The 26,434-nt window shown below is 38.8% G+C and overlaps 5 protein-coding genes across 9 annotated transcripts; 4 read left to right on the top strand and 1 right to left on the bottom strand.

Annotated features, from left to right (window-relative positions):
• Positions 1-16: 16 nt before the first annotated feature.
• On the top strand, positions 17-1,535 carry LOC111323420 (uncharacterized). 2 transcript variants are annotated; one of them, XM_022926792.2, is made up of 5 exons: positions 17-357; positions 442-553; positions 707-778; positions 1,124-1,176; positions 1,284-1,535. In XM_022926792.2, the coding sequence occupies exons 1-5, from the start codon at positions 17-19 to the stop codon at positions 1,390-1,392; spliced, it is 687 nt and encodes a 228-aa protein (XP_022782527.2). In that variant the 3' UTR covers positions 1,393-1,535. The 2 variants fall into 2 exon arrangements, with proteins under 2 accessions (XP_022782527.2, XP_088613411.1); XM_088757285.1 differs by having other exon boundaries at positions 707-811.
• Positions 1,514-4,204, bottom strand: LOC111323325 (uncharacterized). Its single transcript, XM_022926682.2, has 3 exons — positions 3,320-4,204; positions 2,594-2,752; positions 1,514-2,256 (listed from the first exon to the last, which is right to left on the bottom strand). Exons 1-3 carry the CDS (start codon positions 4,202-4,204, stop codon positions 2,140-2,142), a joined length of 1,161 nt encoding a protein of 386 aa, XP_022782417.1. The 3' UTR covers positions 1,514-2,139.
• Positions 4,205-4,923: 719 nt separating this feature from the next.
• On the top strand, positions 4,924-15,115 carry LOC111322345 (centrosomal protein of 120 kDa). 2 transcript variants are annotated; one of them, XM_088757282.1, is made up of 22 exons: positions 4,924-5,054; positions 5,607-5,791; positions 6,130-6,216; positions 6,357-6,483; positions 7,024-7,184; positions 7,844-8,047; positions 8,351-8,626; positions 8,747-8,971; positions 9,064-9,260; positions 9,342-9,491; positions 9,818-9,938; positions 10,166-10,230; positions 10,530-10,620; positions 10,844-11,032; positions 11,363-11,452; positions 11,559-11,651; positions 11,940-12,052; positions 12,582-12,630; positions 12,703-12,825; positions 12,962-13,153; positions 13,278-13,330; positions 13,446-15,115. In XM_088757282.1, exons 1-22 carry the CDS (start codon positions 5,024-5,026, stop codon positions 13,726-13,728), a joined length of 3,105 nt encoding a protein of 1,034 aa, XP_088613408.1. In that variant the 5' UTR covers positions 4,924-5,023; the 3' UTR covers positions 13,729-15,115. The 2 variants fall into 2 exon arrangements, with proteins under 2 accessions (XP_088613408.1, XP_022781191.2); XM_022925456.2 differs by lacking the exon at positions 4,924-5,054 and adding an exon at positions 5,105-5,515.
• Positions 15,116-15,239: 124 nt separating this feature from the next.
• LOC148731989 (putative histone-lysine N-methyltransferase PRDM6) lies at positions 15,240-21,202 on the top strand. Of its 2 annotated transcripts, XM_088757283.1 has the most exons (6): positions 15,240-16,187; positions 16,257-16,362; positions 16,813-16,987; positions 18,229-18,500; positions 19,167-19,428; positions 19,648-21,202. In XM_088757283.1, exons 1-6 carry the CDS (start codon positions 16,180-16,182, stop codon positions 20,229-20,231), a joined length of 1,407 nt encoding a protein of 468 aa, XP_088613409.1. In that variant the 5' UTR covers positions 15,240-16,179; the 3' UTR covers positions 20,232-21,202. The 2 variants fall into 2 exon arrangements, with proteins under 2 accessions (XP_088613409.1, XP_088613410.1); XM_088757284.1 differs by lacking the exon at positions 16,257-16,362.
• An 810-nt stretch (positions 21,203-22,012) lies between these two features.
• On the top strand, positions 22,013-25,570 carry LOC111336247 (putative histone-lysine N-methyltransferase PRDM6). 2 transcript variants are annotated; one of them, XM_088758811.1, is made up of 6 exons: positions 22,013-22,180; positions 22,730-22,865; positions 23,166-23,397; positions 23,708-23,976; positions 24,082-24,340; positions 24,453-25,570. In XM_088758811.1, exons 3-6 carry the CDS (start codon positions 23,175-23,177, stop codon positions 25,172-25,174), a joined length of 1,473 nt encoding a protein of 490 aa, XP_088614937.1. In that variant the 5' UTR covers positions 22,013-22,180; positions 22,730-22,865; positions 23,166-23,174; the 3' UTR covers positions 25,175-25,570. The 2 variants fall into 2 exon arrangements, with proteins under 2 accessions (XP_088614937.1, XP_022798068.2); XM_022942333.2 differs by lacking the exon at positions 22,730-22,865.
• The last annotated feature ends 864 nt before the right edge of the window (positions 25,571-26,434 follow it).

Below are 26,434 nucleotides of genomic sequence, written 5' to 3'. Positions count from 1 at the left end.
GTTTTTTGGGAAAAACATGCCATTTCTTCACCGGACAATTTTCAACTGTTATTCAGACCCCCGACTCCAACCTATTTATGTGTCGGTCAATTCTCAGTTTCAAAATACGAAAACACGGCGAAGAATAATAATTATTTCTGCCAAAGACAATTTCCCCTCTTTCTTTTCTTGTAGTTGTCACGTTTTTTATGAGCATTGCGTGACAATTGCGACAGTTTTGTCCGTTTGGCGCTCAAACATGGCCGCTGGGGTTGGAGACGAATTCAAGGCATTACTCACAGAAGCTTTGATCAATCCACAAATTTATAACAGCTATAGCATGGAACAATTTAAACAACTCTTTCCAAGAAAATACCGGTACGTTTTGTTTTGAATAACCTTGGTTAAATCGCATAACTATTAAGAAGAGATGTGTAATATCTTCCCTTTGTTTTGTGTCAGGGACCATAAAGATGTGAAGGTTTTGTACGAAGCCTATCAAAGAAAGCGAATACAAACAAGAGATAGAGTCCAGATGAATGTAAGATCGTTTTGTAGGCAACGTGATCAACAGGTGAAATACCCAGTTATTGTCCTTACAAGTTTGTTTACGTTCAGTTCTCAAACCCTCTTCCATCCTCTCCTATAATGTAATGAAACGATTTCTAAAAACATCCCGCTAAAAGCTTTGTACGTTGTTATGTTATGCTGTTATTTATTTTGTCAGGACGATGCAAGTGACAGTAAACGTGAGGGTGACATATTGGAATTAGAACAAAGAGAAGTGGTCCTGCAGGATGTATGTGAAATACAGAAAATTGTTTTTATCTTCGCAAGTCTCGGTGATGTCTCAGCTCGGTGATCATCGTACATTTGAACGATAGTTTTATAGCTTTTTATCAGGAAATTGTGAAATTAGTGGGTAGACTAGGTAATACCACAGCAAGCTTGTTTTTCTCCTTCTTAACATCAGTACGCATATTCTCCATACTGTTCTGAAAAGATTTCCTAAGCTTCTTAAGTTCATTTACCTCAATATTTGATTCAGGGGTGATGTTTTAGGAGAAATTAGATGTTAGTCACTCTTTCGGACTCAAAGGGTTAATTTTAGAACTGAATTTTTTTTATTTTTACATCATTCCAGGAAATAAATTCAATGCAACAATATATTGATGAGATTCAAGACAAACTCGGGAGGTGAAAATACTTGTTACGTGTTTTTTTATGTGTTTATGTACTTCCTTGTTGTCTAAATTTTCTCAAGACCTTTTACATAACCAGTTTTATTTATTTATTTTTTCCAGTTGTGCAGATGCCTTGGAAAAAAGAAACTTGTTCTTTTCTGGCTTGCACACAACAGATTTTGATATCGGCAAATTTAACAATAAAAATTTGCAAAACACTGACACATAACTCTAAAAGGTTTCTAAAAAACATTCCTATAAGAAGAAAGACAAATGCCACTGGTTTGTAAAAAAGGGAACTGTTTGAACAAATCACTTTTGCAAATATTCCTTGTCAATGACAAATAAAATAGAGAAATAATTTTTAATCTACTTCTACACTACCATCCTATTTACAATGTATAATAATTGTTTACACTGAAGATTTGATATACATCACTTCTTTTTAGTTATCTTTTTAAAACTGCCACTTTCCATGCATGTGGTTGATATATTGAGTTAACGTGCATGTTCATGAAAATTAGAAAATGTTTAAGATTAAAAAAAAGACAACTGTTATCATAACTTTTTGGTAAATATGCGATATTGTCCTAGAAGAGCAAGATATCCTCAATACATTTATGCAGAAAGAAATTAAAGAAGAGTAAATTTGTCAGCCATTGGTTATCAATTAAATAAAAGATTAAGAAGCTCAAGGCATGAATTAATGAAAGATCTAATCCTGATCTCCCAAGGCACTCAAACTTGTAACTGCTACTCAACTGATTAGTCCAAAATCTGAGTGTTCAATTCCTTAATGGGATCTAGAATTTTTCATTTCTGACAAATGTTAACACTGAATTTAAGATTTTTATTGACAATATGTAAATAAATTTGTTCCCTAAAATATTTAATATATAAACCCCAAAAGAATCTGTTTTCTTGATAAATACAAGTTGCACTAATCTGTGTGCATGCCTGTTCTTTAAAATTTGAATCATAAGCCATGAAATTGTTGTTGAGGATTGCTCTGAATCCTTTGTTCCCCAAGAGCTGGTAATTGTTGAATTCCACTTCTTTTCCGTCCTTGTACACCACTAAGATTTGGGAAGGACTAAAAGAAACAACAACAACAAAAGTGAAACAACATGTCAACCTGGACATGAATGTTGCTTTCAAGTTCTCTCCCCTAATTCTCAAATTTGCAAGCATCTGACGTTTCTTGTTTATATCTGAATGAATTTCATTCTTCTTGAAGTCCTAGCCCTTGAGTGTAGTGTAGTAAGAAAGGTCAATGTTGAGGACTTTACTGAAAAGAACACTTTACTTTGTTCCTTCAGTGTCCATCTTTGAAAGGTTCAATGTCAACTCATCATTTAAGTAACCTACCAATCATTGGAACTCAATTACTCATCATAAACAACCCCAATGACACTACCTTTACTACTTACGTTGTCATGAGCAAGGTTAGAGGACGTTTTCCTTCGGTTTGGATCAACAATGACAGGCTTATGATCAGTAAACATTCGATTGAAACTCATTTCCCTGTTGCTCAGCTCCAGTCGATAACGCTGTACCTCTCTCCTGAGACGTTCAAGCTCGTCATCTCTCTATAGTGAATGCAGACCAAACCCCCATAAGTTCAAATTTGTTCCTCCTTTGTAACAATTGAAAAATGTTTTTTTAACCCCCTCCCCAACAGTAGGGGTCAGACACATAAAGCTGAGATCAGTCCATCTCTTGAAAATAAATGAGAGGAAATTTTTTCAAGGTTGATTTTGAAGTTTCCTTCACCCTTTTGTCCAGATGTCATTAAATCCTAAATTCCATGGCTTTGAGCTTAGGTTAAGAAAACAAGAAACGAATTCATCAAAACATGTAAGAACAATAGGAAATAGTAATCTAGAGAGAGAAAGTAGTAGAAGGAAATATTTTCATCAACATTGTTTTAAAATGGCAGTGTGACCAAGACTGGAAATCCAACAAACCAATATTTTCTCATAAATGATGTTATAATAAAACTGCAAAGTTAACCCTTTCCTCCCATGATCTCATCAAGAATTCTCCTTGCCACCTGTCATACAGTTCTTATGATGTTGGTTTGGAGAATTTGGTATTAGATCAACTCATAATCTCAACGAATAAGAGGGTTAAACAAAGCTCTCAACTTAACATACATCAATTGGTGATGGTCGAGGTACTTCAGGACTTCCTTTGGTCACTGATCTTGGTGATCTCTTTGATTCCTTTCTTTTGTTTCTCTCATCAATATATTGTTGAATTTTAAGTTCCAACTGTTGCTTTTCATCCTCAAGCTCCTTTACTTGATGACTCAACTGTTTATTTTTCCATTCAAGTTTGTCAGCTCTTATTTGGTCTTCTTGCTGCTGTTTGGTGTATTCTGTAATTTTCTGGCCCAGTCTCTCAATTTCATCCTGCCAGTCCCCTTGTAAGCCATCAACACTTGCTTCAAGCCTCTGCTTTTTTTCCAATACATCCTTTAATTCATCCTCCAATGTTTTTAATTTCGACTGAAGATTATCTACTTGATTTTGGCTTTTCTTTATCTTGTCATTTTTAACCTTGATTTTTTCTTTCAAGTTACTGTTATCCTTCTTTACATTTTCTAGTTCACCTGACAAATGATCATCCCTAGAGTTTGACACGTCCATAAGGCTTTCTTTTAGTTGTACTATTTGTTTTTCGGCAATTGTTAAAAGCTGATCCTTATGCCCCAACTGTGCATTTAATTCCTCCTCCCTATTTTGTAGATCTTGGATCTGCTGTTTGTTTTTCTCAATCTCTGTATTTTTCAAGTCCAACAAAACACGGTATTTTTCAAGTTCATCCAGTTGGCCCTCCAACCACGAAATTTTTCCTTTTGCTTCTTCAAGAATAACACTTATCTCATGTTCGTATGCAGTTTTCAATGATTCTACTTCAATCTCACGCTCGTGATTTCTCGTAAACAACAAGTGAATGACCATCGTGAGTTCAGCTATCTTGCGTGATAGTTTTCCCTTCAAGTCGGGTTCACGATCTTTATCCCGGTGGTGAGCCATTTTGGTTTATTTGTAGACGGCCACACAGATGAGAACAAGACTCTCGAAACAGATGATATTTGTACGATATGACATCAAATTATTTCAATCGTGCAAATTAAGCTTATGCCCAAAATATCGACTTCATCACCTGAGTTCAAATTGGCGAAGGTTGTGTCTGATAAGGAAGAAATCCATAATATCTCTATTTCCACGTCGAAGGTGTACTGTAGCGTGAAACGCGACTCATACTCCGACCACAGCGACAGCTGGTTGACAAGCTGCCCTTTCGGTCTCCGTTTTAAACTGGACTAAATCGATCATGTCGAGCTGGTGCACCAACAATTTTAACTTTTTAACGTCGCTCCAATAATCTTCTGGCAATTCTATTGCGCGTGCTGTTGATCTCTCGTTAGCGATCTGTTGAAAAAGATCAACTGGATCGTTTGAAGTTTCACAGCTTGTGTCCTTTGAAAAACAGACCAAAGTGTTGATTAATAAATTCAAGATAGAGCAATGAACCAACATATGTTGCTAAGACGAAGAGAGGTAGGATTTGGCTTCATTTGCATGACAATTGCCCAAAGTTGGCCTGTTGTATGGACGTAAATAATAGGTCCAGTTATCTATTCGTTCACATAAATCCACCGTCTCGGCAACGAAAGTCAGCTGCCCGCTCTGTTTACACAAGAGTTGATGAGTTTTCAATTCAGAAATTAACCGTCTTTGTCCGCCATGTTGGACGACCGGCGTCGCAAGCCTGGTTCTAGTTGTCTGGGTAAACAGTGATGAATGGGAGTGAAGAGGGTCAGGGGAGAGAAACCGTAACATTGGAAGGTTATGTCTCAAATGGAAGAGAAAGGGTATGACGGTAAGAAATGTTAGGGAGCGACTCTGGATATGAATCAACACCTTAAAAAGAATTAGAAGAAACTGTGAAAAATGATGTAAAAGTAGAAGAATGTAAAGAACCGTCAAAATACCGAGGAATTAAAAAAATAGTCAAAAATTATTGTTAAATAGTACTTGAGTACTTGTAAAATTATTAACTTGAATTCACTTCTTTCTGTTACTTAAGGGTGAAAAATAATCACAGGGTAGCGAATTGTCTAGCCGCGAGAAGAGTGGAAATAGCAATGAAGGTCTCGAAGAGTTGCTTACACAACGTGGTAACCAATATTTTTGAAAAATGGCGGAATTTTGTGAATTCATCGATGTGTTGTTTTCAAAGTATTGCAGCCACAGATAGCGAGTAAATAACTTTATGGTCAGTTTATATGGTGTAAATGGGGCTGAGTGACGGCATTTTAGTAGTTGTCTCGGTTCTTGAAGGTACGTTCGAAATAAAATCCTTCAAATATCGTCCAGCTTCAGGTTAAATTTGCTAATTATTTATTATGCGGACATTTTGTGATACATTCAGGGAGAAGATTTCCTAAAAGACCACGACACAAGATCATTATCGAAACAAAGTTTGATGGAGAGACTCTGACTACAGATCCCATTGATCATGTGGAAACCCCCGAGTTCACTACAGAACTTGCCTGGGAATTGAACAAAAAGTCTTTGCACCAGCATCGCTTGCAGAGAACACCCATTAAAATTCAGGTGAAATATGTGCAACACATGTGAATTGTATTTTTTCGGGCTAACAGATTATCAAAAAATTTTTGTGGCACTTTTTTACTTCTGAGAGTTCGATGGTAAGAAATGAAGGCAAGATTTCCATGTAGCCCCATACTATTCTAAAACAGAACCGTTGTCTCAAAGATAATCCTTTGTTTTGCTGTTGTTTTCCTCTATCCAAGTTCTGTGGCATATTGAAGTATGATGGGCAACTTCTTCATCGCAAAAGTAACATTACTTGATTTGTTAGATATGTTCTGACTTACCTATACTGATTTTAAAAATATTTCTAAATTCCCTTGTGATCTGCTTTTGGACAGTGTTATGCTCTGGATACTCTGTCATCTCAAAAGGAAGCTGTTGGTTATGTGATCTTAGATTTGCGGACAGCACAACAAAAACCAGCGGTAAGAATTCAATGTCATTCGATTACTGGCTGATGGAAAGAATAACATTTAGAGCTTAAAAAATTACATGGAAAATGATGGTTTAGAGAATGCAATTTTATGAGCATGTTGAAGAAAAAAATTACCATTTTTTGTTCCAGAGGGCACAATGGTATTCCCTGCTGAGCACAAAGTACCAAAGAATGAAACCAGAGTTAAAGCTGATGTTGTCATTAGAAGATGACATTCAGTCTAAACAGACTGAGCAACAGTCACAACAAGATGACAGTAAGTCAAAGAAAAAGAATGAGAAACTATTTGTTTGACTAGAGATGAGGTTGAACTGTAATAGATAAATCCTTTCCCATGTAACAAAAAACCTCAATGTCATGAACAATATTTTTTAGCCTAATTCAGAAATGTCTTACTCTTTGTTACCCTTCAATATTGGTAGCTCACTTCTAAATATCATTCAGTTGCAGTGTTGTCGAGAAGGATAAACTTGGAATTATTGTTTTACCACTTGGCCATTTTATTTACCATTAAGAATTAAAGGGATGTCACAATCAATGAATATAAAACATTTATTACTAACCAGAATTTTGTTTTTCTTTAAGCCTGTCTACATCTACCACAAAATACCAATAAGACATAAATTTCTCCAAGTTTGAAATAGACCTGCATGCGTTTAACATGTTGCTTTAGTATTCATCTTATGAAAACTGTTTTTATTATTGACATTCAATTATCTATATATGACATATATTTGTGACTAATTAGCCAGTTTTTTCAGTCACTTGACATTTTTATTCTTTTTGCCTTCTAAAGGGCAGCACCCAAGACCTTCTCCACCAAGAAAACCAGCATCTGATGGGATACAGTGCATGCTGAATGAAGATCAAGGATATTATGAAATTGGGCCACAACATGAAGATGACAGGATTTTTATTTTGTCGGTCACAATTGGACTTGCCTCTAATTTAGCTAAGGTAGCTTTGCTAAATTTTAATATTTTACATTTTTATCAAGAGTCTTAATTAAATGGTGCCCTTAATTCTCTAAATGTCATTTAATTATGACTCACAGTACTTAGTTATCACGAGACAACTAGATAACTGGTAAGTTGTGCCTATATCCCTTGATTTGCAGTTGCATCACTGGTTACCACCCCTTTGCATTACAGAGTCAGGTTGTCTGAATAGTAAATGTGGACATTACTTCCTATACATATTTACATGTACTGGTGAATTATCTTTGGCAGTGCCACTCTCGCAATATAGATCCTTATCTGGTATCCAGTCACGTTATGAATGCTAAAATGTTGTGGACTTGAACAAGGTGCAGCCAAGTGTGTCCGCAACAAAATTTGACCACTGTGATGATGATTATCATTGTTGATAAGAGTACAGACCACGGTAAACCACTGTCAATTTATTTATATTGCAATATTGACATCTTTCAGTGCATGAGGGGTTGCATGACATGTTGATGCAAGTAGCATTGTCTGTATTCTTATTGACAAGCAAATTGAACAATCAGATTGCAACATTACTGCCAATTATGGTTTAAAATGACATTTCCTTAATCAGTTTGCACTATTTAACATCGATTGTAGTTTTATAATAAGTTAATAACTTTTTCCCTCCAGTTGGTACCATCTAGGTTTGCCTTGCCTGATCCAAACCTTGGTGGGGGATTTTATTTTTATTACTCATTGTTAAGCAATGATGTGACCAATGAAGTCTTTCATGATCTTCTTCAACCAAACTTTCCTGCTGAGCGAGCTTCAGTAAGAATCAGAAGTAACTTGGAACTTCTCAGAACATTTTTCACCCAACATTCAGGACTGGAGGTACATTTAAAATTGTTTTGATTCCTGAGATTATAATGATGATTAAGCATTTCTTTTAATGATATCATTATGGAAATATCTAATTTTTCTTGATGAAAACCCAACATGCCACACTGTAACATGCTAAAAAGTTTTTACTTTGATTTTGGCTCTTCATTTTTGACTGAAAGGAGATTGTTTTCAATCTACAAATGAATGGATTGCTAACAAGACTAGTATCACAAAGATGTTATAATGAAATAAAAGAAAACCCAAAATTTTATTCCTGTACAAATTGATAACAGTCGGAGCAATTTCTTACAGATCTATCTGTGCTGTGGGGACCAGTCCTTAGGCAAAGCTGCAGTCTCTTTTCAAGGCCTTCTCAATGAGCAACAAAATTTAGCCACCCCAGCTGTAATTGAAGGTTTATTTCCGTTAATTGCACCTGGTCATAGTCACCAATCCTCAGGCGTAGTAGATGACTCTGAGCCAGGAGTAGGTGTGTCTGTGTCTTTAAGACTAGAGCCACAGGAGACAATTGGGAATGTTGCCAGTGCCCCCTCGCCAATTGTTGCTGCAGGTGGAATGGGAAGACAGGTAAACATTGTCTGCAGGTTAATGATAATGACAATAAAGATATTGATGATGATGATATTCCTACAGCCAATGTTTGCATAATGTTTTGTGACCAACCATGGTTTTAAATTATATTTCCAGAGGGTACCTGAAGTAGACAACCTCCCATATGGAAGCAAATCTCCTGCTAAACAGCTTTCAAGCTCCCCTTCAAGAGGAAGACAGAGAGAGCCTGGGAGAGGGTCAGAGACAGAGATTGCTGGGGAGCACCCTAAGGGTACACCACCTCGACCACAATCCAGTACTCCACACAGTGATCCTGAAAAACCAGGGCTAGGAGGTGGGGTCCCTGTAGGGGTACGAAAGGTACACGTTTAGTGCTTCTGTTAATTCATTCTTCAGTTCACAAGCAGAGTTGAATCTAAACCAGTTTCAAAAACGAATTTCATTTCTTACAGGAATCTCCTTCAAAAAAGTCAAAGAAGACAGCCCAGGCTCCTCAGTCACAAATACCAGCCCCAGGCCCCTTCAGCACTGTTCCTTTACTTGGTACCAGGCTACCAATTGATCCAGGAGCACACCACTTCTGTTTTTCTATTGACCTGCGCAGTATTTCCAATTTTGATGTAACATCTCCTGTTAACTGTTTCCTCAGGTTTGTCTGTTAATATTGGCCTAGTTTGTACTAAGAAAATCGTAACTAATGGAGTGAATACTACGTTTATTCTTGTACCAGGTACACATATCCCTTCTTTGGCAGTGCTGCACCTGTAATGACTAGTCCCCCGGTGCAAGTCCAACGCAACATGGAAGTTCTTCTACCAAAATCATTTTGTGCCTTTGACTTTGCGTCGTCGCCAGTACTTCTTCAACAGACTCTCACAAGGTTAGCAAAAATGTTTTAGCTCGATAAATTTAAGTTTGTAGTCGTGCGCTTTTTTTGGCTGAGTGTCGGTAAAACAAAGCTAATTTAAAAGTAATTACACTGACCAATCAGGGGAGAGATTAACATGACAAGGAGTATATGAGAACTCAATGAGTGCTCACGTGACCGAATTGAAGCGCGGGAAAACGCGATCACATGATCACATGGGAATTGGTTCTAGTTTTGCAGACAGCACTTGTGTTCCAGATAAATCACTATGTGTAGTAAATCAGTCAGTTCAGTCCTAGATTACTTACGTATCTCAATTTGTTTTTGTTTAACCGTAGAGTTCCCCTCATTATTGAGGTGTGGCATAAAGACAGCATGGCTGGAAATCTTCTGATTGGGGTTTCCAGTATGTCATTAGCCTCTGTCTTAAGTGCAAATAAAGTTCAAGTCTTGTCGCAGGTGAGAGTCAAGTTGAAATTCTTTGATAGACAATCGGTTCGTGCTTCATCGAGTCATGATGCACCAGCACCCTTTTCAAAGCGCATAGCGAAAATACCGTATGTGGTTTCTTGAGTGCTTTCAATTGAAAAAAAAGTGGGGACGAGTGATCTGACACATTTATTTCTCACCGTGACTGTTGTTGCTAAATTTTTTGCATTTGTCATATTATTATTTCACGTGTCAAGGGCAAAGAAGTGACCGGCCACAGGCAAATTTACAACGAGAGGGTGTTGATCTTTACTTCGGAAAAGTAAGTACGACGATTTTGTAGACTCGATAGATACTAACAGAGTTGATACTGATAAAAGCTCTCTTTATTCACCGTTAACTTAGTTACTCGTGATATTTGAGGTTGTAGTAGATATACCAGTGTGAGAGGCTGGGAGAAGTGATTTTCCAATAACCTCATTTTCGTGCCAGAACCTCCGCAGACCTTTCGCACGCTCACAACCATCGTAAAAATTAGAATAGTGTTTTGTTTTGTTTGTTCGTTTGATTTTTTTTTTAATCTTCATTTAACGAGGTTAAAAAATGAACCTTTTTTTCTAGGCCTGCTCGGAGGATCGGTGAGCTTCATGTGGTTCTCGGTTTAGAGGACATGGGTCCAGTGAATATACAGCGCTTAATGGAGGCAAACGAGGTAAGATTAAGAAAAGGGTGGGGGTGGGTGGGTGGGTGGGTGGCTTCTACGGAGACAGGAGGGTGAGGAAGTTTATGACTGAAACTCAGCAGGACGAAAATCCTACAAAGATATGATGTAGAACTCTTAAAGGATGCGAATTAGGTGTGATCAGAAAGAACTAAGCTTCGTGAAAATCAAAATGAAATTTGTTTAACGAACGTTTTCCTTTTTCATATTTTAGTACAGTCTTTCCTCTTCACTTGAAAGCAGCCAGACATCTAGTGCCATTCCTCTCTCTGAGCCGCAGCGTGTTCCACCCGCTCAGCCCAAGCCTCCTCCTGTTACCGACCCACGTGATACAGCAGAGTACAAGACCGCCCTAGAACTGGAACTTTGGAAAGAGCAACAGGAAGAGATGTTTCAAGCACAGGTGAAGCTCAACTTTGTGATGGAAGAATGGTGCTCTAGCTGAAGAACCTTTGACGAGGAATGAATAAGACCATTGTCAAACTGATTTCCTATGATATCCTGTAAAGTGTACGACGCCCTTATCTTTTTCCATAAAAACACTATTGAATAGAGTAAACAAAAGTAAGCCGTTGAGTCAATGGTCTGATTTGTTTTTTTATATTTTGCCAAGATAAAGAAATATGATAATGCTACCTATTAGCACTAGGGGATTTTTCATCCCCTAATAAAGAGAGCTTGTAAAATTGCTTCCTCTGTCTGTCTTTAATATCTTTCCTTTCTGCCAAAACAGATGCAAGATCGAGAAAACTCGCACATGAAAGCTCTTGCTGAGGAATGGAAAAGACGCGACAAAGAGCGTGAACTGATGGTTAAGAAAAAGGTGGAGCAGAAACCTCATTTTGTTAATTTAGAAATCTGTTTTTGTGTTTGATATATAGCTTGTTGGGATGACTTTTGAAATTTATTTTTCTCAATGAAATTTTTAGCTGGAAGAATATTCAAGATTGGAAGACAAGATCAAACAGTCCATCGCTGACCTGGAAAGGCGAGAAAAACTGCTGTCCACAAATGAGGCTCAGGTTTGTGAGAGAGTTTGCAAGACGATTGTAAGATTCTGCCTTCATCTCATGTGAATATTGCTTCACTTTTGTTTTAAAAGCTTTCAAAAAAACGTAAGACTCAACTTTTGTCTGCTAATACTGGGTTTATGGATCATATGATGCAATCTTTAAGTACACGGAACTCGATAACAAAGCAAAAGTAAGCGGGACTTGTCAGAATGGGAAGCATTAGACGTCTACCGCTTTGGATCGCCACGAAATAGTTGATGGGCAACATTTTTAAAATTCAATATAATGGTTCCGTAGGTGATGCACATGAAGATAGAACTAGAACGAGAACACGAACGAAGGACGACAGAAATGAGAGAAGCTGCGCGGAGACTGAAAGATGACTGCTCACATCAAGTAGAAATGGAGAGGTTTCGTGATACTATTGATTGATGTTTAACCATTGCTTTGAGCCGGCATTGCTGTACAGCGTATTTTTGATAAGAGTGCTACATGCTCGAAGCGTGTTTTCGGATGGAATGGAGGGGGGGGGGATGCATCGAGTTTTCATCGTTGTAAGTGCAGTTGACATTGTTGTTGTTAGAGGTCATAGTATTTTGCTTCCCCCTGAGACCTTCAAAAAATCTCTGTTTGTTCCTTCCCTGAAAAAATGCCATTTCACTCCGAGTGTTTAGTGAAAGATGCTTTAAGAGTTGAAACTTCTATGGTTAAAAGGTGATTGTACTCTTTTTCACAGTGATTACAATATAGTGGTAATTAAGGTTTTGTTACGTTTCTCTCTCCCAGCGTGTATTCGTATGCATTAGGAAAAAAAAAGGCGCACATTCTTACGGAAATAGTCTTGAAATTCGACCACAAGATTGCATTTTTATTGCACTTGTTGCGAGCTCCTTGTGCAGCCAAAGTCACAGACTTTGATGTGAGTAATTTTGTTTCAAGGATGAAAGTCAAGGGCCTGGAAGAACAGAAACAGAGACTAGTGGAGCAGGTAAGTAACATCCTTCTCCAAAGTAGTTGCTAGTTCTGTTTCTTGGAATTAATCCATTACTATTTTGTTCAGGTTTACGAAGCAGAGAAACGATATCAAGCAAAGGAGAATGAGTTTATGGCTTACAAGGAACAGCAGCTGACAAAACCTGAAGTGAAACTCGAGTCTGAAATAAATCTTTTAAGAATGGAAAAGGTAAAACTGTTATTACGAACGTTTATATGTTGTTGATTTATTTCTTTTCTTTTATCCTCTGAAGAAAACCGTTGAATTATTGAACTAAATGAAAAAAGTCTGTTTTAACCGCTATAACTCATCTTTTCCCCAACAGACGGAACTTGAACGTAAGTTAGAAACTGCGAACAAGTCAAAGATCCACTACAAGCAGCAGTGGGGCCGAGCGCTGAGGGAACTGGCGCGACTGAAACAGCAAGAGCAGACAGCTGCCAGAGCGCGGCTAAAAAAACAAGAGCAAGAGCTGGAACACATGCGCCTGCGTTATCTTGCCGCTGAGGAGAAGGAGGTACATACTGTGTGCGCCTACCACACCTTGTGACAGTATCTTTACTTTAGGTCTTATGAGTACTTTTTTAAATTTATTGATAGCGCTGTTTTTGTTTTATCATTGAATTTCTTTAACCATATAGGTTGTTAAATCTGAGAAAGAGGAACTGGAAGAAATTAAACTTGAACTAGCCAGGTGAGCAGTGGGTGTTTTAGTTTTATTGTCGTTGTCAAATGCTGTGGTTAAAAATGTTCAATATGCTCTGATTGACCTCATGAGTTCATGGGTGTCCCTTCCTTCTCTACAACAGACTGAAACAGCAGGAAGAGGCGAAAGCTCGGGTGAATGAAGCGCCAACTGAAGGACAGGGAAGAACATCAGATGCCAATTCTTCACTAAGAAGAAGCGTTAAGCATTCACCTGGACTCACATCTGTTCATGAACATGACGAGGAAGACATAGACAGCAGGATAGCAAAACTGATCGAGGAAAGAGACACGTTGTTACATACTGGAGTTTACACCACTGATGATCGGATTATAGTTGAACTAGATCGACAAATAAGAGACGCAATAGCCAGTAGGGGCACGTGAGAGAATCATATCACGTGCCAGCAGGGGCACGTGAGGGAAGGGGAGGAAGCTAGAATTTGTACCAAGTAATCCCGATTGGTTTATTGATTGAACTTTTCGTAATGCGAATTGCAGGGAAAACTGGATATAAAAACTAGGAGAGGAGCGGTGAAGAGGAGAGGGGGAAAGGCTGGGGATGTAAGGCACTGCGCACTTCCGGTAGGGCAGGGGAGGGGTGGGACATTTGAGAAGGGCGAAGAATAGCTAGACTATGAGCAGTCCCTCGCGGAAGATTCATAAAAGTCAGTGAGGCTTCGCTCTCTCAGAGTCCATACGGCGCCCGGATATTTCTACAGATCGGCACGACAGTTTACGCTGAAATAGAAGGTTTAATGGTAGTCTAGGGATTCACGAGAAGAGTTGAATAGTGATTGCGAGCTTCTTTCAATAATCCAGTACTTTTGTATTTCCTCATTTAAAAATCAGGCGTCAAGTTCTGCAGCAGATTTCTAGTCTTTTAAGCCAAATGTTTAACGATCACAGATTGTGTGGCATGTGTTTGGAACTGGCAATTCTACGAAAAAAGAAGAAAATACTTATTGTTTTTCATTTATTGATGACGCGATTTGCAGAACACAAAGAAGGCAGTTTGACCATTTTCAAAATAGGTGAAAAAACGGTTTGTAATTTGAACGAACTTAGATTCTGAGACTTTTCCGCGGAACTGAAAACAAAGTAATGTGTGAGAACTGAAAGTAAAGTAATGTGCGAGAACCTGTGGAGTGTGTGACGCCTTGATTGAAACACTGTACACACCTTAACAAAATTAATACCAATACAATTAAGGCATACAACAAACGCTATCAGAAATAGAAGTGAAACCGCTTTCAATACGTTTTGTTCGATTTGAAATTTCTTGCGCAATCTCTGCCAGCGCTTGCCTTCATTTCTCGAAATATTTGCATTACTGTTCGGTGACACCTAAGGGTGAAGCTACAGGAGAGTTAAATCGAGCAAAGTTTATTTAAAGGAGTGTGAAAGTGGTTTGCTACCAAAAATCTCTACGCTACACGTATTCTGTTGTTTACTGACACAAAGACTTGTCCTGAATGATTACAGCCAAGTCTGCAGTAGGAAGGGCGGCCAAGCTCAACATGCCGCCATAGACAATGCAGTGCCAGTTTTTATCAATCTAAAACAGGAAACGAAGACGCAGACGGATTTGATTATGAATAGGTCTCGGATTAATGTAAATTAATAAAGTATTTTTACTTTCTTAACATTCTTTGAGTACACAAGTAATTTAAATAACTAGACGAATGCAATTTTCGCTGTTTTATTATGTAATTATTTTGCGGTCATAAATTCTGTTTGTAAAAATACATAGGCGTGTCCTTTTTTCGTTTTAGTTTGTTTAGTTTGACCTTTCATGATATATTTAACGAACGCAGTAGCAAATGGAGTAGTAGTAAGAGTGAAGCGAAAAAAGGCAAGAGTTCCATAACCCCATACATTAATTATGCATAGAGTGTTGCAAAGAAACCTTTATATTTAGTCTTTATGAAATGAATGCATAATTAATGTATGGGGTTATATGGAACTCTTTCCCGAAAGAAAGAGGGAGCTTGGGTCGGGTCGGTTGATCGACTGGTCAACCATCCAAACCTCGCTCATTTTTTCGCTCCGCTGCTTCTATGTTGATAATCGGAGTGTAATGGTTTATCAATTTTACGGCAGAGCTCAATTTTTCGCAGACCTTGAATAAATGGCTTCTAAGCAGCACTTTCCATGCGCAGATTAAACACTACCCATCAGATACCTCTCTTTCCAGCCATGACACCGCGCGTAAGAGAGAAGGCCAACTGAAAAAAAGATTCCTTCAAACGCAAAAATAGCGCCTGCCGACAAATTTAAGTTGAGCATCGTCGCTGAAATGATCCACGTATTAACATTTCAGATATGGTTGAGTGCCTCAAGAACTTTGTGTTCGTGTGAAGTGAATTTCTTTTGACAATTCTTTTCCAAAAAAAGAAACAAACAAATGAACTCCACTTTTTGGGGATGGGTTTCGAAAAAGGCGGAAGCGATGACTTTTTGTCGGAATCGAACAGAGCAGATGTAGGTTCAAAGACAAATGTTATGCACAACTCGTTCATCAATGATTCAGTATTCTCTTGTCTCTTAAAATCTCAGTGAGCACGAATAATGAACAATCAGCAACCAGAAAGATAATTATCCAATCAGATTCTTGCCAAGACCAAATCTGTGATTCACGTGCGATGGGCTGATCATTGATTCTAGAATCTGCGAGCAGATTCTTCTCTGTCAGTGTTGGGCAGAAGGTAGTAACAACAAATAAGCTGTTACTGGTGTAGTCATCACCTGTTACTATAGCTTACGGTTCATTTAAGATAGGGAGCCGAGACACTTCGATATTTGAGCACTTTGAAGAGATGAAGAGGTCAAACCAGCATGAGTTGGTGAGTATTGTCTATAAAATTGCCAAGTTGTTATACAGTATTCGTAGTTTGGTTAGTTTTGAATAGTAGTTTGACACCTAGACCAGCGGAAAAAAGAGCAATCTTTCAAGAAGTGTGGACACTGACCTCCTCACCAGAGGACAAGGAACTCTTACCCGACAAGCAATGTCTAAAGGTATTTTGGGACACTGAAACAAATAACTTGGTGCAATGGGCAGTGTTTAAATCTCTTATCCTAATTCATACACTGCCATAGTTGTAAAATATTGTGGTGAGTTTTATTGAGATTCATATATCTTTCTCGGCAATTGTGATGAAAACAAATTTTACGATCCTCAAAATCACGCTGATAATTGAAGTCCCCCTCGAATGAGAGAACAATCGCCAAACACAATTTACACCGTTTTACTCTACCAGTAATTTACACAATGTTACATTCTACAAGATTGACCCTCCTAATTATGAACTTCTACGGACATAAAACGTGGTTTTCTCGCATGCAACATTTAAAATTCATGTCCTTATAATTAATAACTTATGGGTCATGCCATCTTGGCAGAAAAAAGTCAATTTATTTTTAAAGGCATTTAAATCACGGATCTAATTAACAATACGATTATTTCAGGTCGACCGCTCCTCGACTAAAAGGGCGTTTGTGGCGAACTCTCCGTCTGAAAGAAAGCGATACACAATTACCTCTGCCGCTGTAAGAAGCTGCTTATACGAAAGAAAACAACCTGTGTCTGTTGACGTAGATAAACTACGAAGACAGAATTTTGAGGGCTTTAACAAGAAATTACGTAAGTTTATTCATTCGTAAATCCGTTGTTTTTAGGCTTAGTCGCTCCCAAGACTAAATATTTAGAATTACTCACGAAACCGGATATAGCGTGTTTGCCAACTTTTCAAGTAAACTTACCCTTCCCTCTAAAACGCTCATGATTCACGCAGTAAAAATAATAAACCGGTCCTGAAAAACTTTTCTTAAATGTTCAGACATTATCAAATTGTGATTTTAACTTAACGAGGTAAAGTCACCCGTAAAACCTGGTGCGATATTCGGGACAATTTGCAGTTTGCCTTGAAGTGGTTCCATCTTTGAATGTGCATTTAATATTTTTTTCATTTATTACTAGCGACTACGTTCAAGATCAAAAGATATCTATCTCTTGTCTTGATATTGTAATATCATTTCTATTGTTTTAGGTTAATTTTCGTTTCATTTGGAGTCGTGACCTCTGCCTTTTTTCCATTGTCTTGAAAAGCTTGAAAATACCGCACGTCATTTTTTGAAAAGCTACAAGGAACCACACGTCCCTTTAAAATGGACGCTATTGTTGAACGTTTTCTAAATGCAACCACGAATAAGTCGAATTCCGATGCCCACTGAGATGAATTAGGTTCGTATTTAACACAGTAGAGGCTATTCTTATGAAGTGACATGTAAATGAGTGGCAGGGTATTCTGCAGTTTAGCCCATACTGCTGAAGACATCAAGAAAGCAAAAAGCAAATGGCCAGAAATGCCTTTCTAGACACTTTTTAACTTGCTTACAGAACTCTCTAGAATATTCGATTTAGAAGTGTTTGTTATGCAAAAGTTTGAGGCCTATCTAAAGGCTAAATTAATTCAATAGGCTTGCGTACGTGCGTTTTCTTATACATTCAAACCCCATTATCTCAAGTAGTCTTTCGTAAGAAACCCCTCACTTGGAAAATAATCACGCTATCTGTGGAAGCTTGTAGGCGTGTCGCTCGCGTTACCCAAAATCTCAAGGACTCAATTCGAGCAGTTCTTTTGAAAGAGGTGAATTTTTTTGTGCAATTGTTGTCAAAATTCATCGCAAATACCCGAGGGATCCAATCTTCTCATTCTTCCGTAAGAGTAAACACTTCATACGCCCTTCTTTGTCTGCTAAAGACACTCAACCGCCAGAGACACTGTCAAAAGAAATAAGTTTTTTTTTTTACTCCGGATCGTGAATCTTGCGCTGAAGACGTAAACGCGTGTTAAATAAAAAAAATACCCTTTTTTTTTTCAGGTTGTTTTCTCTGTAAGATAGAATATTCAGTACCTTGTCCTTTACATGGTTTGCACCATTCGATGTTAACCCACAAAGCTCTGCAAGAGAGCAGAGCTGTGAGGTCACTTCCGCCGGAAGTGAGTTTCTGCAGATCGAGTGTCCCTGGGACTGAGTTAGGAGTTAGTACCAGGAAACACCTTCCTGCGGGCACCTGGATTGGGCCATTTGAAGGCCGGAGAATCCGACCAGAAGAGGTCAAATTAGGCATGGACACATCGTATATGTGGGAGGTAGGAGTCTACTGCGTTACCATATCCGATACATTGTTATGCAGACAGCCTGGCGGTTGAAGGTTTACTATAAGCCTGTGGGTTCTGTATTGATCAAACGAAAGATTGTCCGGTACTTCAATTAAGAAAATTGTAAGCTCTGTGAGAAGTAAATTCTATGACACCATGCTATAACAGCCGGCGTTTATCCCAACGGTTGTTTAGGAAGAGACCAGTTCCCATTCCTTGGTGGAGTCAGCTACTCCATCACAGGTTACCCACCAGCGTTCCCTATTCCCTCCCTTGGTGAAATGCTTTTCCATCATAGGTTACCCACCAGCGTTTTTTCAAGCTCTCTGATAAGTTTTCTTGTATGGAGAGGGAGAAAATTTTATTACTCGTGTCTAGCCGCATTTACATAACCGTTAGTGTTTTAGGGGAGGAAAGACTCTTTTATTTGGTGCCAGAACAAATTGTACAAGTCAAGATATATCGATCCCTTTGCAGGAAACTTGTTTGAGCATAACACGGTCTGTATACCTCTTGAAAAATGCATCGAAGACGTAAGACTGATTTTCTAAAAAGTGAAGACACTTTATAAGGTTATCATGGACTTTTTAGGCTGATTTTTGTTGTTGTTGTTGTTGCTGTTGTTGTTTTTGCTTCCTTTGGTTTTTTACTTTTTAGATTTTCGCCGGAAGCAAATTAACTTGTTTCATTGACGGAAGTGATGAGGAGACATCAGGTTGGATGCGATTTATCCAGTGCGCACGCTCAAAAGATGAACAAAACCTTTACGCGTTTCAGCACAAGGGCGACGTATACTATCGGTCATTCAAAGACATTACCGTTGGTGAAGAACTTCTTGTCTGGTATGATGAACAATATTTACAGCACTTTGGAATACCGTTTGGATATCAGAACATGTCCTTGGTAAAAGATTTTGAAGGTAGTTATGTTTGTTAATTATTCATTACAAATTTTCAAGTAGTATCGTCAATATGGTTTGCAGGAGTATTTGAAACAGGCTAAAGAAAAGTTTACTCGCCTCGTGAATCTCAAGTGCAATACCTCAGATGTCTTTTTAAGTAAAAATGTAGCATACAGACTACAAGGATGATTTGCTATCGTATATTTTACATTACATCTGTTGGTGTTTGTTCTTTAGATTCTCGGCCAATGGTAAAACAGCCGACAGAGGATAGCAAATCCGAGCGGAAAGCTGTGTATGCTCCTGCTAGTTTATTGCGTAGACAATTATCATCGGACAGCGATGCAGATGGTCAGCGGTCCTCTTCTAACAGTGACGTAGAAAGTGACGTTAATGACCCTGGAAATATACCGGTGCCCGTTCCCAAAAGTTCTCCGGAAAGGGAATTTACTACATGGCGGTGCCAGCAGTGTCGCAAGACCTTCACTCAGCGGGTGGCCCTGCAAATTCATGTTTGCCCATGCCAATCATCCAAGCCTTACCAGTGTGGCCAGTGCAGCTTGGCTTTTTCCTCTTCTTCTCAGCTCCGCGCGCATGTCACGTCGCATTCCAGTGAAAAACTTTTTAAATGTGGCTTCTGTTCGCGCGCTTTTGTCGGCGCGACAACACTAAACAATCACATTAAATCTCATTTCGGACAAAAGCCTTTTGGCTGTGATAAGTGCGGGAAAACATTTTGTCAGCCTGGACTTCTTTCTAGACACCAAAGAAATCCGCGCGAATGTAAAAGCACCCTGCCCATTTCATTCATCAAAAGCTAAATCTCCGCTTACAATTAAATTTGTCGAAGAGAGTTTATTTTGGAATTCTTGGCACATTTTGAGAACTTCTGACACATTAATTTTAAGCAGCCAGTTTGCTGCAAAAAAGGTAATTTGGTTATATCAACTAAGTTGAAACTGTAAATTGGCCACCGTAACGAATAAAAAAGCTTGCAGAAAAGTTTGTTTGAAAATTCGCGTTTTCAAAAACCCAGCATAAAATAGCTAATCTATTGAACATACAGAGGAAAGGAGCGAAACTGTCAGAAAACAATGCTTATGTTAGTTTTATGATTTCATCGGTAATACCGACTTTTAATAATTTTATCACCATCGTCATTATTACTATTATGACTATTATCATTATCATTATTAATATTATTATTATTATTATTATTATTCAAATAATTTTCTCTTATATAATAAGCAAAAGGTTCTCGAATACATTAACAATTATTTACTGAAGTGGAAGTGACTAGTGCTTGCTATTCACTTCCGAACTAGCCAATGAGTGCGTACAAAAAAGCACCATTCACACGTATCACACAATAGTCTCCCTCGCAGCCGTTTTTAGTCTCGTCACGCAACGCTCCTCCCCTCCCTTGTGGGGAGAAGCGTTGCATGACGAGACTAAAAACGACTGCGAGGGAGACTAATCACACAAGTGTGTGATACGTATATGCTAAATATGATTATTTTCACGTGAAAGAGAGGGAGGAGAGAGTCTGGAGACCAAGCGAACTTTGAAGACCGATCATGCCCGAAATTTTATCAGAAGAATTCTGGGTATTCAAATAAAAATTTTTGGCTGGTTGATTGTGACCGAAGGTCTTTTAGCGTTTTGGTGACATCTTGTTTGACTTGGTCAGATCACGTTTTACACGCTTGCAGAATGTTTACGCACAAGTTTTGATTCTTTCCCTAGTTTTACCTCTCTGTCGGCATCTTCATTAAAGAAAAATTCACCATCATTGTCTTTTCTCTCGTTCACCAAAGCGTTTATTCATCTTTATTTGTTTTTATGGCTCATTACCTTTGCATTTTCTAGTGATGTTGAAGGGAATGAATTAAAGAAAATTGACTTGGCATTAATTTGCGCAACGCGAGTTAAAAAACCCTTTGTACGTTGATGGAGAAAAGGGGTGCTGACTTCCCAGAGTTCTTGCACAGATTCCTAGCTCAGCACAGTACTGTTGCACTGATGAATATGTGGTCCTAGTTAACCTCGCTTAGTTGCCTTTGTTCTCTTTGTCTTTCCCATTCCCAAATGAATCTAAAATAGTCTTTATTCTGCACCAGAACTAAAAGTTCAAGTGCAGGGTTTGCCGATAGAGACAAAGCAGACTGGTGTCGTGCAAAATCGCTCAGAAACAAAATACGAAAATGAAATCTACAGATGAACGAAAGAGATAAGCCAGGAAACGATAGAAACTTCAGCTTCATTTCTCCGCATGAGCAGCTAAGCTGAACAATGATCACATCAGCCTTGCAGGGGCGCCATAAAGCAAATTGGATATCTTGCTTGATTATAAACTCTACACTGCGCTTGAATTGAGATTTTGCTCTGTCTCTGCAGCCTTGCTGTTTTGTATTCACAGTATCTTATGAAAAGTGTCTGAGCTTAACTTTGAGAGAAAATGAGAAGAAAAGTGCTTAAAGTCTATTGTTTTCTATTTTTATTATTTGTGGTAATTCTCCGTGAAGGTAATTGACTTTTGTCCTCAGTCAAAATATGTGAATTTTGCATAAAAAGGCGGGCGAATAAACACCCGCCGCCTTCGGATTAATCAGTTTTCTGTCCTTTAAACTAATCACACGTCTACTTTGCGCACTGAGTGGAAAGAGAGCGCTCAGGGAGTGAGGAGGCATACGACTCTGTACTCGCCAAACTTAAAGAAGACTTGAAGATCGATAATTTAAGAGGATTGCAAATGGAAGTTGAAAGCAAGGTAGGTTCAATCTCTAAAATAAACTTATTTTGGGCGACCCACTTTGGGGTGAAGTCGAATGATGCATCGGAACGCAAACCCCAATTCCACGAATCTTTAGTAAACGGAGGAAAAAACGCTTGAGTTGCATGAAACACTGCGCATCTCTCGTTCTTTTAATGGTTTGGACTCATTTTTGCTTGTAGCGTTGTATAGAACCGTTCTTGATTTCTCTCGTTTCCTCACCTTCTTGATGTTTAAACCTGTTACGCCTCACCGAATTGAGTTTCCTACCAACTCGCCCTGATCCACGCATATGAGCGTCTGAGGGCGATATTTCGACAACAATCGTTCCAAAGCAACGTAGGACAATCGATAAACACATTTCTTGTGGTTTCTTCTACGACGTCACCTTTGAAACTCGAAGATTTGAGTTTCCAAATCTCATTATGCAAGAACCTAAACTTTTAAAGGGGAAAAACAATAGCCAAATACCAGTGCAATTTGTATGACGTTTCTCATATTTTTTCACCCTTAAAAACAATTTTCAAGGTTACCGTCCATTTTCAGTGTTCTCGTAGGTAAACAGATGGTCATGGTTTAGAAAAGAAACAGAATTTCTAAAAAGTCTTGCTAACAGCTTGGAACAATGACTATAGTTCATTAAGCCGAAAAACGGATCTGCTTCGGTGCTTTCGGAAATGAGGTATTTGTGAATAATTACTGTGGAGTCAATGAATCACGGACAGAGTTAAGAGTTAATGTCGCTCACCAAGTTTAGTCAAACTTAATAGACTTCTGATTTCTGTCAGCGATCTTGAAAGCAATATTGCGACTGTCATGTGATCATTGAATTGAATCGCACCGGACAAACACACTATATTGTTTCCTCATCCGGCCTTGACATTTTCTTCTTGATTTTATTTTTTATTTTTTCTGTAATGGAAGTTTGAATGTTTTCGTTCTTGAATTCTATCTAATGCAAACTTTGTTTTATTTTTTGCAGACGCGAAAAATGAACAAACCTTTTGGGGGAGAAAGCGCTAACAGTTTTTATCAGCCCGTGACCAAGAAAGCGAAGATGTCAACTCCTTCCTCCAAAAGCGCATCAGTTTCGAACTTGAAACAGTTTTCTTTCTCTATGGCTGATGTGCAGAAGTGCCTATTTAACGTATCCACTGTTCATCCAGTTAACACCCGTGAAATTTTAGGACAAAAAGATGCAGCGGGTTGTTTTTGTAAGTGTTTCGTGCTTGAATTGCTTGCGCGAAATGATGCGTTAGATGATTTTGAAAAAAAAAAAAGGAAAAAGAAAGTTCGCAAGATGTTTTCTGTTCCTTCGATACATCCTGTAACAGCATCAAAATCTCACAATAATGCTTGTGTTCTTATTTTGAATGAAAAGACTTTGAACAGCTATCGACAGTGCAAGGTTACTTAATTTTTTTTTAACCGTGATTTTGCGTGCGTAGCGCTAATATGACTTAATCCATTCTCTATTATTTTATGAAACATGGCAATATCGAATGTTTATTATTCTTCTCTCAGGGTGTGATGCTAGCACGACAGACCCAGACTTTAACTGCCCAAATCATAAACGTGAAACCACTGCCGCGAAACAGACAAGTCAATTGCCTCTCGCTTTAAGATCATTTCCGCCGGAAGTTGGTCTGTGTGCATCCAGCATTCCCGGGGCAGGATATGGAGTTTGTGCCGAGCAAACAATTCCGATTGGGGCATGGATAGGTCCTTACGAGGGAAAGTTTGTGAAGCTCGAGGAAATTTCTTCTGTTACAGACACATCTTACATGTGGGAGGTAGGAAAGTTGAATGATCATATTTTGTTTTGTTTTGTTTTGTTTTTGTGTGTGTGTGTGTGTGTATGGAGATTGTGTTGTTCATTTCTCTGTTTACGTTAACAGATCTTCAAAGACGGTAAACTGGTTGGATTTGTGGACGGCAGCGATGAAAAGGTTTCCAGCTGGATGCGGTTCATCCGCTGTGCTCGCCACAAAGGAGAACAAAACCTTTTTGCCTTCCAGTTCTTGGGTAAGGTCTACTATCGTTCATTTAAGACTATTCAGCCCGGACAAGAAATGTTGGTATGGTACGATGATAAATATCCACAGTACCTTGGCGTTCCGAGCTCGGTCTTTGATTTGGGCTCTCTTACAGTCAAAGGTAAGATTTCAGCTATGTTTTATGCAGTGGCTGATAATTTCTGCGATTCGTGGCGACGGTTTTGTTGAGGTTAAAGGGAAATTGAGACGTTCTTTGTTTGTAATTTCTCTAGGGAAGTCAAATAATCCAGAAGCATCAGAAATTGTGCGCTTGCCGTCCGAGACCTCGACACAAAATCAGTACCCTCCTACTCCTCCCAGCTCAGTACCTTCTCCTGGAAGCCCGCCATCACCAAACAGCCAGCCAATCGGCCTCCAGCAACATTCACCTTCTATGCCAATCAGTGGAGAGCCTTTGAATGGTTTTCAGAGCGAAGTGCCCTCCGCCTTCGACTTTTCCTCTGTCACTGCAGCCAACTTTTCCAATCCACTGCCATCGCCAGAGAGTGAGAGGAGCAATTCTCCCTCACCAGCTTCTTGTGAAGACAGGCAGATCAACGCCACTAAAATCAATCAGCCCGCGTTCAGTAACATTACAGAACTAAGTTTGTGGAAATGCGGCCAGTGCAAAAAGTCCTTCCCTCAAAGAACCATGCTCCAGGTTCATGTGTGCCATGAAGCCCCAAAGAAGCCATACCAGTGCGGTCACTGTTCACTGAGCTTCGCCCACCCAGCTCAGCTACGCGGGCATGCTGTCATTCACGCTAGCAAGAAACCATTCAAGTGCGGCTACTGTTCGCGTGCTTTTGCAGGGGCGACCACATTGAACAACCACATCAGAACACACACAGGTGAACGCCCCTTTGTCTGCGACAAGTGCGGCAAGAACTTTACACAAGGATCACAGCTCAGCAGACATCAGAGAATACCTGGAGACTGTGTGGTACGGGTGTGAAGAGAATGAAAACAATTCACCTTCATCTGAATGTTTTTAAAACTTTGAGTGTTCCTTAAGAGAGCTCATAGCTCAGATCTTGTCACCTGATCTTAGCGGCAAAGTTTGTAGATTTTCATGTGATTCATCCTAAAAGGAAAACACAGGTGATTCGTTCGGGAAAGCGGGTAGGGACGATACAAAAGAGCTAAAGCAACATCGAGTTTTATGTTTAAGAAGAAATGTAGGAAGTCGTAACTGTAATCACGTATCGTAAAAAATGTAAATATCCAGAAGTTTTCACAACGTGACAAAAATGTTAGCACTTTTACGAGATGGAAAATTGTACATACGGAAGGAAGTTGATGCTCGAACTAATTGTTTTTGAAAATAAAAGGCTTCATCCCACACAAACTATCTGTAGTCTCCATTTTCATCTGAATATTGAAACAGAATTACCAACAATCCTCCTACATATAATTGCCAGACCACTAGTATCCTGTTAATCTGGAAGACACGCGCACAATATCTGTTTCGCGCGAGATCTCGCTAGCGAAATGTCTAAACGTGTTTCAGCGCACTCTATTACACGAAGTTTTCCTCAATTTTTCAAATGTCATCAACCTTTAGGCATAAGTTTTCTAAGACTCGTGTTTCTGATTTGCATGTTCACAGCTTTGTTTCAGCCTTACACAACGTCAAACGCAATACCATGAAAAAAATTAACGAGTTCTGGGTTGAGAGAAGAAACATATGCTTCTGTGATTATAATTGAGGGATAATTTGTTTGGCAATTTGTGAATACTCTCTCAAGAACGCCGACTATTTACATAAACCTTAATTTAGCAGGCGTAAAATAAAAAGATTTTTATCTGTCCGCCTGTGGCAATCGTGATTCTACCACCTAGCGCAGATAAAAACATCTTGCTCAGTCGGCGGAACATTTTTTGCCCAAGAATTGCACAATTAAAATCGCCCATACTTCAGTCTTTTGACAAGAATTTCTTCGTTTGGGTCAAGTATAAAAAGTTAATCTTTATTCGAAGCGTTTTGTCGTTGCCCTTAACTCTCTCTCTCTCTCTCTCTCTCTCTCTCTCTCTCTCTCTCTCTCTCTTCCTTCGGAGTTTGAAGAGCCCCACCCCAACCTTCACCTTGAAAGCCGTCATGTTTCATTGATTTATAAACAACCACGTATCTTTTCTCAGTGTTGGAACTAAATGACCGAGCCTTCTCTTTTTGCATTCAGTTTAACATCGCAAATCGAACACGTATATACTTCAG

This window comes from Stylophora pistillata, chromosome 4 (genome assembly GCF_964205215.1).
Source record: "Stylophora pistillata chromosome 4, jaStyPist1.2, whole genome shotgun sequence".
Taxonomy (NCBI): Eukaryota; Metazoa; Cnidaria; class Anthozoa; order Scleractinia; family Pocilloporidae; genus Stylophora; species Stylophora pistillata.
The sequence above is the reverse complement of the archived record's forward strand: the minus strand, read 5'-3'. Positions and strand labels throughout refer to the sequence as shown.